Source organism: Boleophthalmus pectinirostris, unplaced genomic scaffold (genome assembly GCF_026225935.1).
Source record: "Boleophthalmus pectinirostris isolate CB_2022bp ecotype Guang Dong unplaced genomic scaffold, ASM2622593v1 HiC_scaffold_18, whole genome shotgun sequence".
Taxonomy (NCBI): Eukaryota; Metazoa; Chordata; class Actinopteri; order Gobiiformes; family Gobiidae; genus Boleophthalmus; species Boleophthalmus pectinirostris.
This window is the reverse complement of record NW_026571133.1, coordinates 14,600,580-14,614,657: the sequence shown is the minus strand read 5'-3', so window position 1 is coordinate 14,614,657 and position 14,078 is coordinate 14,600,580. Positions and strand designations below refer to the sequence as shown.

Here is a 14,078-nt window from a genome sequence, read left to right as displayed (position 1 = left end):
CAACAACTCTGTGATGAGTTGCCAAGAAGGGATCTTTTTAATACAACTCAACAGTGTATTTTTGTTTTTTTTAGATTATGTAAGAAATTCAAGGCTGTTGAATATTAGTGGAGTGATTGAAGTTAAAAAAAAAAAAAAAATCATCATCTGGACAAGGTTTATAAAGATGTCTTTTTTCTTCATCAAAGCACCAAATCTGATCTGATTTTTTGAGAAAGCTGGTTATAATTCTGAGAGAGAATTTATTCCATGAAACTTGATGAATGAGTTCTACTCTGTGTATGACCTATGACCCCTCCCCTTCAAGACTATGAGATTTAGCTCACAAAAATGTAGTACTCTGGTGCCTCTCTTTTTAGATTTAAAGTAATGGTATTATTCTGATTAAATGAAATACCTATTGAAGTCTAGTTTTTTAAAATGAAAGACTGAGGATTAATATAATTACAATGCTATAATTTCAAACTTTCAAATTATTTATCAAGTCTTAGTTTGGTATATTATTAAATGCATGTTTCTTCCTAGCCTGAATCTACAACTTTAGAACCAATCACCATTGAGAGGCGAGTCATTTCAGCAAGCTTCTACAAAATCTTCAAACTTTATCTTTAATTATCTTTGTGGTGTGTTTCCAAGTATATGAATTAACTTCAAATCATTAATAAAACATGTTGTTGTGTAAACAGGACCATTGCTCTCACCAAAATGCTTTTAATGACAACACGACACTGAGGTATGACATTGTAGTTTAAACCAAAGAACAGCCATCTTCATCATTATCCCAGGCCTTTTCTCTACTGTATAATGGACACTTAGTCACACTTTTTGTATGTATGTTTTTTGCCCTGCTTCTTAATAATTGAAATCAGTGCAATTTCAGCCACTGATCAAGGCACAAGTCACTGTGAAGCACCTCTCTGTCTGAGTAGAGCTTGTTTTATAGACATTTAGACATTCCTTTTTTCAATAAATAACACAAATATATTCATACATCATATATAGATAGATAAACATGTATACTCTACATGCATTTTTAATATAATTTAATTAACTTATATATTTACATTTGCCCCCACAAGTTCTGGAGCTTGTCTCAGCATGTGGCAGTGGAATGTCGCCTTAGCATCCATAGTATCCTTAATTTGACACATATTCCCGACAGGAATTTAAATCCTACAAGAAGTTCAGTGTTTTGTTTAGAAATATCTTTACGTCCGGCGTCGTTTTCTTGATAACGCACAAACGCAGGAAGTGTCTATGCGTATCCACCTCCACCCCACAGTGTTTCGAACTTGAGTCAAAGCCCTAACAAAAGTTTGTGTCGTCTTACATTGTGAATTCCAGTTTTTGCTGTCAATTCCTCTGCAACCCGCTTTGGACGGCCGCTCACTTTGACAACGTGTCTCGTAAAAGTACTGTTTAATATCCTCCCTGGCGTTGGTTCGTATTTTTGCCAGGACCGTGACCAGTGACCCCCTATCGTCCACCGCCTCCGTCCGATCCGTGACCCAGCGACTCTGGCTATCACAAACTGAGTACTCCCCTCTGTAGCTCCGGTGCTCCGCGTAGCGCTTCTTCCTTGTTCTGTTCCCACCTTCGGACGTCCCACTGGAAAAATCATCTGAAAGATACAATGGAGGAGGTTGCAATGGCGGCCGATCACTTAACAAAACTCGCGGTGAGTGGTATCTTTTATGTTGCCGAAGTAGATCTGAATGCACCACCATAACATTTTGGTCCAATACATCCTCTATGTCCCACTGCTCATCCATGCTGTTGCCCCCTAGTGGAAGATTCGGGGGTAAAGGCGGTAAAGTATCCTGGATGTCGTGGATTTCAGGGTCCCTGCTCCTGCCGTGTTGGTCCTGGTTTGTTTTGGACTTGCCCCGGGTGAGGTCGGCCTGGAGCAGTTGGATGATGAGGGAGTTGAGGGGGTCTGCGCTGGGCTGCTGGGGCTGCTCCTGCTGCTGCTGTCTGCGGCTGCTGTGGTCCACGGTGGTCGCCTGGATGCCATAGAGGTACACGAGGACCATAATGTAGAGCAGGATAGACATCACTAGATTCACCTGTAAGACCTGCACACAACAAAACAGAAAAAAGAGGAGAACAGTGTTAAGATTCAGGTACTTTGGATACAAGGTGCATTGTGTAACTTTTCTGGTGGAGGGTTTGACACCTGCTCTTCTCCATGTAGATGTTATTGCTTTGTCTGGAAGGTTCTGGTATGGAATCCATCTATCTGGGCATTTACTCAATAACATGTTTTTTTATTGACCTAAAACCTTGCATTCATACTCTGAGTGGGCTTGCTTCTCCAGATCTGACAGCTAACTTGGCTCTGTGGCATTAACTGTAGTCTCTGTACAGATTAAAGAAAAAAAAAGTGTAATGATATTGTTACGCTCCAGGCCGAGCTATGCCTTGCCCTTCCTGCCGTTCTCCCGTTGTCTCTCGGTGTCTTCGCCTCCCTCCACTGCCCTGTCTGCTGGCTCCACCACAGGGCCAGGGTCGGGCGCAAGCTCTCCCCCTCCTCCTCCTGCTCCACCCTGCTGCCAAGACCATCTCTGTTTCATATTTTTATCATAAATGTCCGTACGGGAGGGTAAAAACGTCGCCATTGACGTGTCCTCCCTCATTTGTTGCGGCCTTTTGAGCCAGGGCCGTAACAAACATACTGTGCTACATTCCGGGCAACATCTCCATGGAGGGAAGCAGGTGACCCTCCACCAGAGAAGTTACACAGTGCACCTTTAATGTCATGTGAGGATATTTTACATTATTTATGTTTAAGTTTTCAATGTTTTTCAGAACTCCCAAACATAAAGGAGTATCTAAATGAATTCCATTCCTACTTCTGCATGACATACGAAGGTTTTGTAAAGAGTAAAGTTTGTAATATCAAGTTAGAAAGCATGCTAATAAATGCAAAAATAATACAGTAATTTAAGTATCAACAAATATAACAAATTACCCAAATGATAGTGATGACCCTGCCATATTTCCAATCACAGCTTTTGCTTTGCCTTCCAACACATCACCTGTCAATGTGTTCCTATAAATGCACTCTCTCTCCCCTCTGTCACAACAACTATACTCAGCAGACCTCCTCTTAATAGCAGCAGCAGAACCATCAGCCTCAACAGACTGCTCATCTTCTCCTCTTCACTACCACCAGTATCAAGGTTCCAGGAAAACATTTCTCATTCTACATTCTACATTTCTCTTCTAACTTCTACACTATCCTATTTCTAGACCTTTCAAGTTACTTACAGAACATGCAAACAGCACAATTTGATGTGAGGAGTCAGATGGACAATGATCAAGAAGAAATCAGATCAGATATTTTTTGCTGTTTACATTTCATTTAAATAATATTTCATTTCCAAGAATCAGATTTGGCGTGTGCATGTAATCACAGCCAATGAAGTGTCACAATTTATCCATCAACTAATCACTTTTTTTTTTCATTTGTCTCTGTCAGTTTCACCCAGCAGGCTGAACTGTCATCAGGAGCATGTCAGAAAAAGTTCAGTATAGCTGGCTGTTCCCTGCACTTAACGCATCGTTCCATTCTCCAGATCTGAGCCAAGAGGAGCTGGAGGTCCCACTGCTTAGAGATTGGCCCCACACAGTTCTGTACATGATTTGGCCTTTACCTCTCCACAGTGAGTCTATGAAGAACACATTTAAAGCCATCTCCTTGTTTTCGAAGCAGTCTGTGCTGAAGTTTGTTACAGTGAGCGAGTGGATTTGCCCTTTGGTAAAAATATTTCTTTTTGTTTGAATCCAGATCGGGGACTGCTGAAAAGTGCTCCCAGAGCTCTCAGTGCAGACCGCTCTCTCAGACAAATGAGTATGTTTTAAGTGTTCTTGGTATTTACACTCATGACATAAAAGAGACACAGACAGCCATTTCTGAAAGCATATCCAACTGAAGAATATACAGTACTGTGAAATATTGGGTTTAAATAGTTTGGAATGAATTGGTGTTAGAAAAATGTACAGCCCAGTCTTTGCCAACCCTTTCAAACCAAGAACAACTTAATTGGCTTTCTACATACCATTTAAGAAACTTAAAGGTGCACTTTTCTGATGGAGGGTCCGCTACCTGTTCGTCTTCATGGAGATTTCATTTCCTTGTTATGGGATGTTCCACAGTATGGCATGAACTTATCTATTTCCATGGAGCCACACTAGGCCTTGATACAGGTTAGATCTGTGGAGAGCTCCTCATTAAGAATACTTATTAATGATTTCAATTAGTTTTTTAGCAATAAAAACACCTAGACAGGAAGGTTAAATATCAAACTGTGGGACATACCAGGCAAAGCAATAAAATCTCCATGGAGACAAGCAGGTGAGAGGCTTTCTAACTGGGAAAGTTACATATCCACATATCCAGATGTAGACAGACTAATAATAAAGGATTACTCAAACATGTGTGAATGAAACAAAACACAACTTCAGGTACATTTTTGATGATTAAAACATGGATTAAAGCTCACAAGAGTCAATTTTGTGTAATATCTTCTTTGAGAATGAATAGATAGGAGGAAAACAAAATGTGACTATAAATTTAAGATATCTAAAATGGTGGCGTACTGTGAGGACAACCGCTTCTATGTACATCCCTCTGGGCTCAAAGCTGCTGAGACAAGCTTCAGACATTTTTGGCATTCTAATAAATACAAAAATGTATTGGTATTTGGAGCAGTTTGATAAACCAAAACATAACGACCCACCCCCGACCTAATTTAAACAATTATTATATTAGATAAATTAATTCTTTGACTATGAGTAATTTCAGCTGCATTCACCCGAAAAAACTCATCGCCAATGACGTTTGAGCTGTTAGACTGAAGCATTTATGGAAAGTTTCATGTTTAAACATGTACTTTTGAGTACTGCATCATTACATTAACTGAAAATGCTCTCCGACAAATTACTACTTGTACCATTCTGAGTCACACCTCTTAAATAAGGGTTTAGGCAAATATTTTTATGCTCATAGTAAAAGAGTACATTGCACTGTAAAATGTGCTCTATGTCTTTAAGTAATTCAAATAAAAGCTGTTTTTGTCCAAATAAACTTGCATTAGATCAGCTATGAAGATTTCTTTTAAAAAGTTACATAACTCAACACTTTGGTACTGCGGTCAGGCTAAATATCTTCTGAACTGGGGTTTTTAGATTCAGATATAGTCTAGTTTAAAACATTTCTCTTTCAATTTTGCATAAATCATAGATGAATATCAATTCTCAAATATTCTTATATATTCTAATCACCACGTCTTGGAGAAATATTTATAGCAGCAGCAACAGCAGCAGCAGCAGCAGCAGCAGCAGTTGTAGTAGTGGTAGTATCACTAGTAGTAGTAGCAGTAGTAGTAGCAGCAGTAGTAGTAGTATTAGTAGCAGTAGTAGCAGTAGTAGTTTCAGTAGTATCAGTATCAGTAGTAAGCAGTAGCGGTAGCAGTAGAAGCAGTAACAGCAGTAGAAGCAGCAGTTGTAGTAGTGGTAGTATCACTAGTAGTAGTCGTAGTAATAGTAGTAGTAGTAGTAGCAGTAGTAGTAGTAGTAGTAGTAGTAGTAGTATCACTAGTAGTAGTAGTAGTAGTAGTAGTAGTAGTAGTAGTAGCAGTAGTAGTAGTAGTACTGGTGGAGGTTATTATTAAGTTTTGCCTTTGTCTCCTTTACTAAGAAACGAGTTATACTAGTACCAGTACTAGTAGTATTACCATATCCAGCGTAGCAGATGTGTGGTGTAGCACGTTAAATCCCCTCAGGAAGTACAGGCCTCGGGGGAGTCTTAACTCTGTTTCCTTTTAGTCGGTGCTTCATAGGAAACGTCACTAATGTTCTCATTCATCTCCACATGCTTCAGCTGCTGTTGACTTCCTGTCTCTGCCACTGTTACGAGCTGTTTACATCTCTACAGTCTCATTACTTGTACTAAAAATAAGAAGTTGATATCACAAGCGCAGATTTAGAAGGACTGAATCATTTCTATCTTGATAAAGACCACATGTATTTGGGTGAACATTCTGGTTCTGTTCTGGAGGCTGGATGTTATAAGGGTAGACAAGATAAAGTATTGACAATTGAACATTGTTGTGTTTTTGAATTATTTTTGAAAGCAGTATGAAGTCCTTACTTTTGAAGGTGTATTAACTTTCCTGTTTGAGGGTCCTTTGCGCCTACTTCTCTCCTTGGTGATGTTATTGCAGAATGTTTTACAGTACAGCATTAAAACACGCATCAAGCACCATCAGATGAAGAAGCAAGATTGTTCGGACATGTTTTTTGGCATCACTTCCACAAAATTAAAAGTGCACTGTGTAACCTTTCTGAAATAGCGTCTGCCACGTGCTTGTCTCCATGGATATATTATTACCTTGATTTATCCACAGTATGAAAATAAACTTGGTAATCACAGTGGAGACAAGTTAATGGTCAGGAGAAACAATAAGAGTTATAAAATATCTGTAATTGAATAAATGTAAAGCAGATATGTTTAATGCTCTAATGTGGAACATCCATGAAGACAAACAAGTAGCGGAGCCTTAGAAGTTGAATAGTGCAACTTTAAATGCAAAACTGTCTCTGATGTAAAACCAAATGAGCAGATTATTTTTGTCAGCGTGGATAAGGGTCACCCTGAAGCCCATCCACAAGTGAAGGTGACATAGGTGTATTGTCATAACCTGGAAGACATGAGACAGACTGTTTTAAAGCTGTGGGCTGATGGAGCAGAGACAAACAGCTGTTCACCCCTGTAACCTCCAGACTCTTATACAACAGAGATACTGTGAGACAGGTTAATGACAGTACAGTGCAGGTCAGTCAGTCGTGGTGTCAAATGTTGGATTAACTATTTATAAAGAAGAAGAAGGTTAATCGTAATCCCATCTATACTATATGTTGCGCAGTGGTCGACATGATTTAGGTTGATTTGCACAAATAATGCACCTGAATCTATTCAGGCAGACAAGGAGAACATGCAAGAAGAAAGGCTACACAAGAGATGAAAAATAAACAGTCTCTTTATTAAAGGTCCTATATTACACGGAATTGACCCTTTAAGACATTTTATACTTTAAGGCATGTGAACTTTAAGACATGTTATAAATGTTGTCACCTCTTCAAAATCATACCTGGAGTTGTGTTTTGTTTCTTTTACATATGTTTGAGTAACCCTTTATTATTAGTCTGTGTACATATCCAAAGCTCAAGATGATCTGCTCCACCACGTCATGTCATGTAGTGATAGTTTTCTTTTACCTTTTGTTCAGTAGAGATTGTCAAGTCCAGGGCTGAAATTATCCAAATAATTCTAGTGAAGGTGTATGGAGTTTAAAAACACAGTGAAGCACTTCCTGTATTACCACACAACATCACAAGGAGTGTTTTCTGTTTGACCCCTGGTATGTTTTTTAATGAAGAAACGGCATTATCACAGATCAGAAAATTAAGTTAGGTTGATTTAGGTCTAAATCAATATTCACCAAATTTTATTATACACATGTGATTCTTAAAGTTTTTACATCAAGCAAGCACCACCACTTTTTTAGTTTTTTTTGTTTTAGAAATTTTCAATCAGTTTCAAACCCTTGGCACCCAAACTATTTGTACTGTTACTATTGAGAATATCAAATAACAAAAACACTGATATTGTATCTCAAACTTTCTACTCATCCAACCTGTTTGAACAATGACTCATTCTCTCACACAACCAAAACAACATCATATATACTTCCTATACCTTAGGCAACTTTATGACATTAGATCTCTCTTTCTCTCTTTGACTGGTACCTTCATTCTGTAGGTTTGCCACAGAAAACCAGTTATTGTTGCAAAGTCTGGTTTGTTTTTTACCCAGATGCCCTTCCTGTAATAATTGGATTCTTATATAAAATTGGAGAGAGCAAAGGAGCAATGCCTCCATTAGATCCCAGCCCATGGTCCATCACCTTCCTCTCTCCATAGAGATGCTAATGATTTGCCTGAAATTAGTCTGTCTCCATGAAGACAAGCAGCTGACACCATCAGGCCAATTGACAGCTCAGATCTGTGGAGAGGACACTCTACTCACAATAACACTTTATGTTTTTTAAGGAACTTTTGAGCAATAAAAACTCCTGCAATTTAATGAATGCAATTAATGTATATAAAGCCATAGTGTGGAAAGTGATGGCAAAGTGATGACATGAAACAAGCAGGTAGCAAAACCGCCATCAGAAAAGTTTTATACGTTTTATAGTGTACCTTTAAGATGAAATTTTGGGAAACATGTGAAGCAGAAATTACCTTACAATGTCTATACCTCCCTGTGTCTTTCATCGTAGTTGGACTAATTTTCTGGACCATTTATTTTTAGATCTAAGCGTTTTGTGATGAGAAGTCAATGTGAGTGATTGCTGAGGGCTGTCAAGGTTAAAGACACAGACAGACAGATGCTAATGCGAATGTGAATGCTATTACAATGGAGCATGTTCTGGAGAGAGGCAGCAGACTGAGAGCAAATTACACCTGCACCTGTTTCAAGGACAATACGGGAGCACATCTGGATCCACACAAATATTAGTCCTGCTGGGAACATAGCCATACAGAACAATTGACTTAGACACAATAGGTTAAATCCCATGTCTTTGCATTTTAATAGCTACTTAACTATAAAAACAATTAAGAAACTTTGACAAAGAACTGCACTGCAGATCTTCCATTTAGTTTCTTCATGAAAATACCACAAATAATGCTTCTTTTTGTCACTTTATATCAACTTTGAGCTCACATTTACAGTATATCTTCTCTTTGGTTTTCCTTTAGGCCTCTTGTCTGGTAGCTCTGACCTCAACTTTATAAGTGTCTGAGAGCAAGACCAAAATGGAAACTGGATATGTGCGACAATCTCAGTTGAGTTCCATACATTATCAATCCTGGCTGATTCTCATTGAAAGTGGTTAAAAGAGTAATAAGAGCTGAACAAGCAGAGAAATAAATGAGAGAAAAGCACAAACAATGGTCCACAAATGCACAAAGCACTTCCTTCTGCAAATGTTTCAAAAACAAAATAGTTTGTATTTCTGCTAAACCTAATTAAAATTCATCTGTCAGTGTCTCTATGATTGTTTTGTCTCACCTTTGGCTTCCTACTAAACCACAATACTGTCCTGTGATTGGTCCAGTCCCCAGCAGACAGGCCCAGTTGCATCATTGAGATTCTTGTGAGTCTGTGAACTCACAAATATAGTGAGAATTTATTTTGATACACAAGGTTAACCAACAACTCTCACATCAAATGAAAAATATGGTAAAATAGGAACAATGATGAACACCATAACAATTAATCTGCAGCACCAGAATGAGGCAAAATTTGCACTGAACTGAAATCACAAAAGTATGTCTTATGTTCAAAATCGTGCATGCCATTTAATTTAGAAAACAGAACTTCAAGCTGCCTGAGTTTGCCCTGAAGTAGCAGCATTTCAAAAACCGCACATTTTATCCTAAAATAGTACTGTGGATTTATGAAGTGTATTTTAAAGGTCTGACATATTTTTTTCTATCATTATTTGACACATAGTAAACAATATATGTCAAATATATTATACATTGCCATGTCTCACCATTGTTCTCAACAAAATCTGGAATCTGGAATCAAATCAAAATAGAAATACAAGTTGGAGCAATCATCAAATGGCAAAAGCTACAATTATTTAGATAATAGAACATCTTCTGCACAGACCAAAATATCCTCTACAAACCCTACTGGAGTTATTCCAAAATTCTGCTGCCAAAACACAAACACAAAAACACACAAATTAAAATGTGTCCTTCAGCTGGGTGCAGATGTTTTATAGATGAGCCTGCAGCCAGATCTTCACGCTAACACTGAGAATCACTGCAGGAGGATCTGTGCTTCATGTGATGTTCAGATGGCCCTGGCCTCAAAACCATTTGGGGAGGATTTCTAAAATAGTTTAACAACAATAACAACAACAAAAACAATGGAAATATAGTGGAAGTCAATCCTTCATTATGTACAGAATAAGATTAAAAACTGCTTTAATCATAGCTATAATTAGTATGTGCCTCTTCTGCCCTCAGTTCTACTGCAGCAGCAAACCCAACAGTGTGTCCTGAGGCAGTCTGAAGAAGGCAAGGCAACATTAGAGCACCACCCTGCTGCTCAGTCACTTTGGAAATTGTCCCGTAAATGTAGTGCATGATAGCCCTAATGTTGATTTACAGTTATAATAAGAGCTGCACACTGTATTGAAAAGAATGTTGATATTGTGATATTAGCTAATACAGTAATTGAGATAATAATAATAACTGCTAATTGTTCAACTAATTCATTAACAATGAAAAAGTCTATTAAAAATGTTCTTTGTTAAATACAAATTTACAATTTATTATTACAATTTAGTCATATTAATCTCTGTTAATGTTTGTTTTGACACAGTATAGCAGAAATTTTTGGTTTGTTTTAATTTAACATAAATGATTTTGAAGTATGATATATTGCTGAAGTAAATATAAAGGATAAATGATAAAATTGAAATTTTTGCCACTGACACATTAACCCAAGAAAGGATTTATACCACAAAAACCATTCTAAATCTACAACATTGTAAAAAGAAAAAAAAAAAAAAAAAACAAAACACACACACAAACTGCAATAAATAAACAGCAGAATGAAACAAGTTTTAATTTAGTTTGCATCTGTAATGAATCACAGAAGTTAATTCAACCTTATTAGAACTTCAGTCTTATCCTATAGCCAAAAAATAACCACAAATATCCAGCTATTGCAAGAAAAGTACACAAGATATATTGATCCAGCTTTCATATAATGATCGATAAGATGATATAGTAATTATTGTCAAAGGTCTATTCAGAATATCACATTTTATTCTCATACTGTGCTGCCCTTGTTTTGATTTCAACACCTGTTGGGCTGACGGCAGATCAGAGTCACACATTTTTTGATCAAAACATCCACAAAAGAGTAATAGTCCTGGAGTACATGCTGAACACAGAGCCTCTGCCAGAACCGCTTGAGGTACTTGCTTTGACTCTGCCCACAAGTTTTTCTTATTTACATAACAAGACACTGACTCTATAAATTTACAAATGTGATGCCAATTCCTGGAGATGCTTTTCTCTGAACCTCTGGTATTCACAAACAAGTCAAGTCAAGACCATTTTATTTGCAGAGCCCAATAGTACAACAACACATGTCTAGCTGTCTGTGTAGGAGAAGGTATCACCAAAAGAATCAAACTATGAGAGAAGCTGCTGGACTCAAGGCATCCAGTCCAGAAAACCTTTGTCCAGACTAACCCGCTAGCCACCGTGCTCCAATAAGTTTTCATGGGGGCGCTTCTGGCTCCATCAACTCTCTTTCCAATTGCCTTTATGCTGGAAAATGGTGTTTCTGTGACTGCTGCAGTGAGCCTCATGATTTTGGTCCGTATTAACTCAGTCTACATGAGCCTGGTGTTTTTATTTCGCTATTATGTACGTAAATAAATTCCGATTCCTAATATGGATCAGGCTCCAAATTTGTCCACTTCTTTATACAGTATATGGGACTGATACATTTTTAGATGAAGAAAAAACATATTCTTTCACCTAAATAAACACTTTGTGGATAAATAAGTAAGTAAGTAAGTAAGTAAAGTTTGCGATAATGTTTCAGAACTGTACTAAAATGCTTAAGTAGTGCTCTTTAATCATTTGTATAAAAAGCATTAGGGGTATAGCTATCCAAGTCTCACAATACGATATCGTGACAGTATGAACCTCACGGTACGATTTTTATTGTGATATTGTAGAAAAGCTCATGATATGGTTTTGAGGCTCATGATTAGGGATGTAACAATATCCAAATCTCTTGGTATGATATTTTCACGATACACATCTCACAGTACGATATTTATTGCGATATTTTGTGGAAGTTATATGCTACTTTTTCCTCTTAAAATGCCTTGATAAAACTTAATCCAAAGAAGTAAGACTTTAAAGTGTTTAGAACTGTTATTTCTTCTTGTAGTCTACACTGAAATGTACCAAAGGATCATGGTCTGTGTAGTTCTCTCTGTCTTTTTTTTTTTTAGCTCTTGCTACAAAATAACTCTTAATTTAAGCAAAGAGACTTGTAATTTGATATATTGTGATGGTCTATGATATTATTGTGAGAACTTTGATGATACGATATCACGAGAGTTCAGTTATTGTTACATCCCTAATAAGCATGCATCAAATTCATATAGCACATTTTGAACATTCATAATGAACAAACATAATTCAATCTCACACTTGAAGATGGTATGCTGCTTCTGTTCTTATCACTATCATCACATTCATACAACACACTTTGCCCGTATGTGAAAAGGATGAGAGATTAAAGATAGTCCTTTCTTTTATTACCTCTTATCTCACTACAATGTCAACACAGCAGTCATGCAAACTATTTTCAACCAACCCTTATATTCTGCCACGGGTGCTTTGGTTTTAGTGAAACAGTGAATGAGCTGTCAATCAATCATAAACCAACTGCCCGCATGAGTGACATGAGCATTATTAGTGATAAGTTCAGCATAACATCACATTATTATTCAGCACATGCACGATCACAACTATGTATTCCCAGTTAGAAATGCTTGAAACCCACGAACAGGGGCATGCAACATTCTTATTAAATCATCCAGTTAAAACCTAATGCAAAGAAATAAATCCATAAATAAATAGGTTTTACGATTTTTATTTTTTTAAGTTTTTATTGCCTTTCTACATGTGTAAGAAAACACTTGTAAAGATCAAAACCTTATTTGCATAGAGCGGCTGCTATTATTCTATTACATCTTGTTGTAACTAAACCAACAGTTATGAGTTATGAGTGTCAATGATGCCAAATGTAATGACTTCATCTTTGGCTGCAGTCTGAAGTGTCAGTCCACACACAATCAGAGACAAACACAAGCCAAATTTGCCACTCACGTTTACCGCACTGAGGAACTGGTAAACATGTGTATATTTAGGAGGGCTGCTGATTAATCGAAGCAATCATGTCTATACTATTACTATACTATTAAAATAACCATAATTGCATTTTGATAATCATAATTTGGATTATGCACGCTCTTTATCACAAATTCAAAAATTCAAAAAATATTAAATAAAAATGGGTAAGAACAGAATAGAAAATGTGTGGTTTTGATCAATACACGTAAATATTCTTTATCTTTAATTCTTCAGTAACTATATTTCAACCTTTATTTTGTCCAAAATGTACTTTACAACTCTCAACAGAAATAGCTGCTCATCGAAAAAATTATAGCCGACCATTTAACTACTATTGACCATACAAGTGACTGACAGCACACACCATGAAATAGACAGAGTGAGTGACAGACTTAATCAAATCACACTGTATAAATCAACTGATAGCAGCCTTATATGGCCATTCTGGTGAAGACTATTTCCCACAATAAAAAGACTCATTCACTGTTCACACTCAGTATAACCCCTGGCTGTTCCCACTGAGGCAGTCTCCACATATAGATTCAGTCATAGACACCATTGTTCATCTGTACAGTCTGGGAAGTACCTCTCCGGCACATTTGCCCATCACAAGACCACAGTTATAAAATAGACAAATCTATAGCTCCCCAGATAATATTCAAGACCGCGTCATTTACTAAGACTATATACATAAATAATTTTAATAGTCTATCCAGTGTTTGCTCTTACAAATTCATTCATGCAGCAGTAGTGTGCACATCAACACTGAAAACAAAGCTTGGTCAAGTGTCTTGCCCAAGGACACAACTATATTATGACACACACATTTATTATTATATATTTTTTTCAGAGCTGTGTAAATCAGATAACAGACACATTGCAGCAACATCACGTGACCACTTTGAGGACAACTGTGAGTTAAAACTGATAGACAAGGCCCATTGTATGAAAACAATGGGCCTTGTCTATCAATAGTCATTAGTATTACATATAACACATTTAGAAAGTTTGTACTGCTACTAACTAACTAATTACAGTAATCTGTTTGA

The 14,078-nt window shown here is 37.1% G+C and overlaps 1 protein-coding gene across 1 annotated transcript; it reads right to left on the bottom strand.

The window, feature by feature from the left end:
- Window positions 1-628: 628 nt before the first annotated feature.
- On the bottom strand, window positions 629-5,786 carry ntf3 (neurotrophin 3). Its single transcript, XM_020926679.2, has 2 exons — window positions 5,739-5,786; window positions 629-2,075 (listed from the first exon to the last, which is right to left on the bottom strand). The coding sequence occupies exons 1-2, from the start codon at window positions 5,739-5,741 to the stop codon at window positions 1,209-1,211; spliced, it is 870 nt and encodes a 289-aa protein (XP_020782338.2). The 5' UTR covers window positions 5,742-5,786; the 3' UTR covers window positions 629-1,208.
- Between the last annotated feature and the right edge of the window lie 8,292 nt (window positions 5,787-14,078).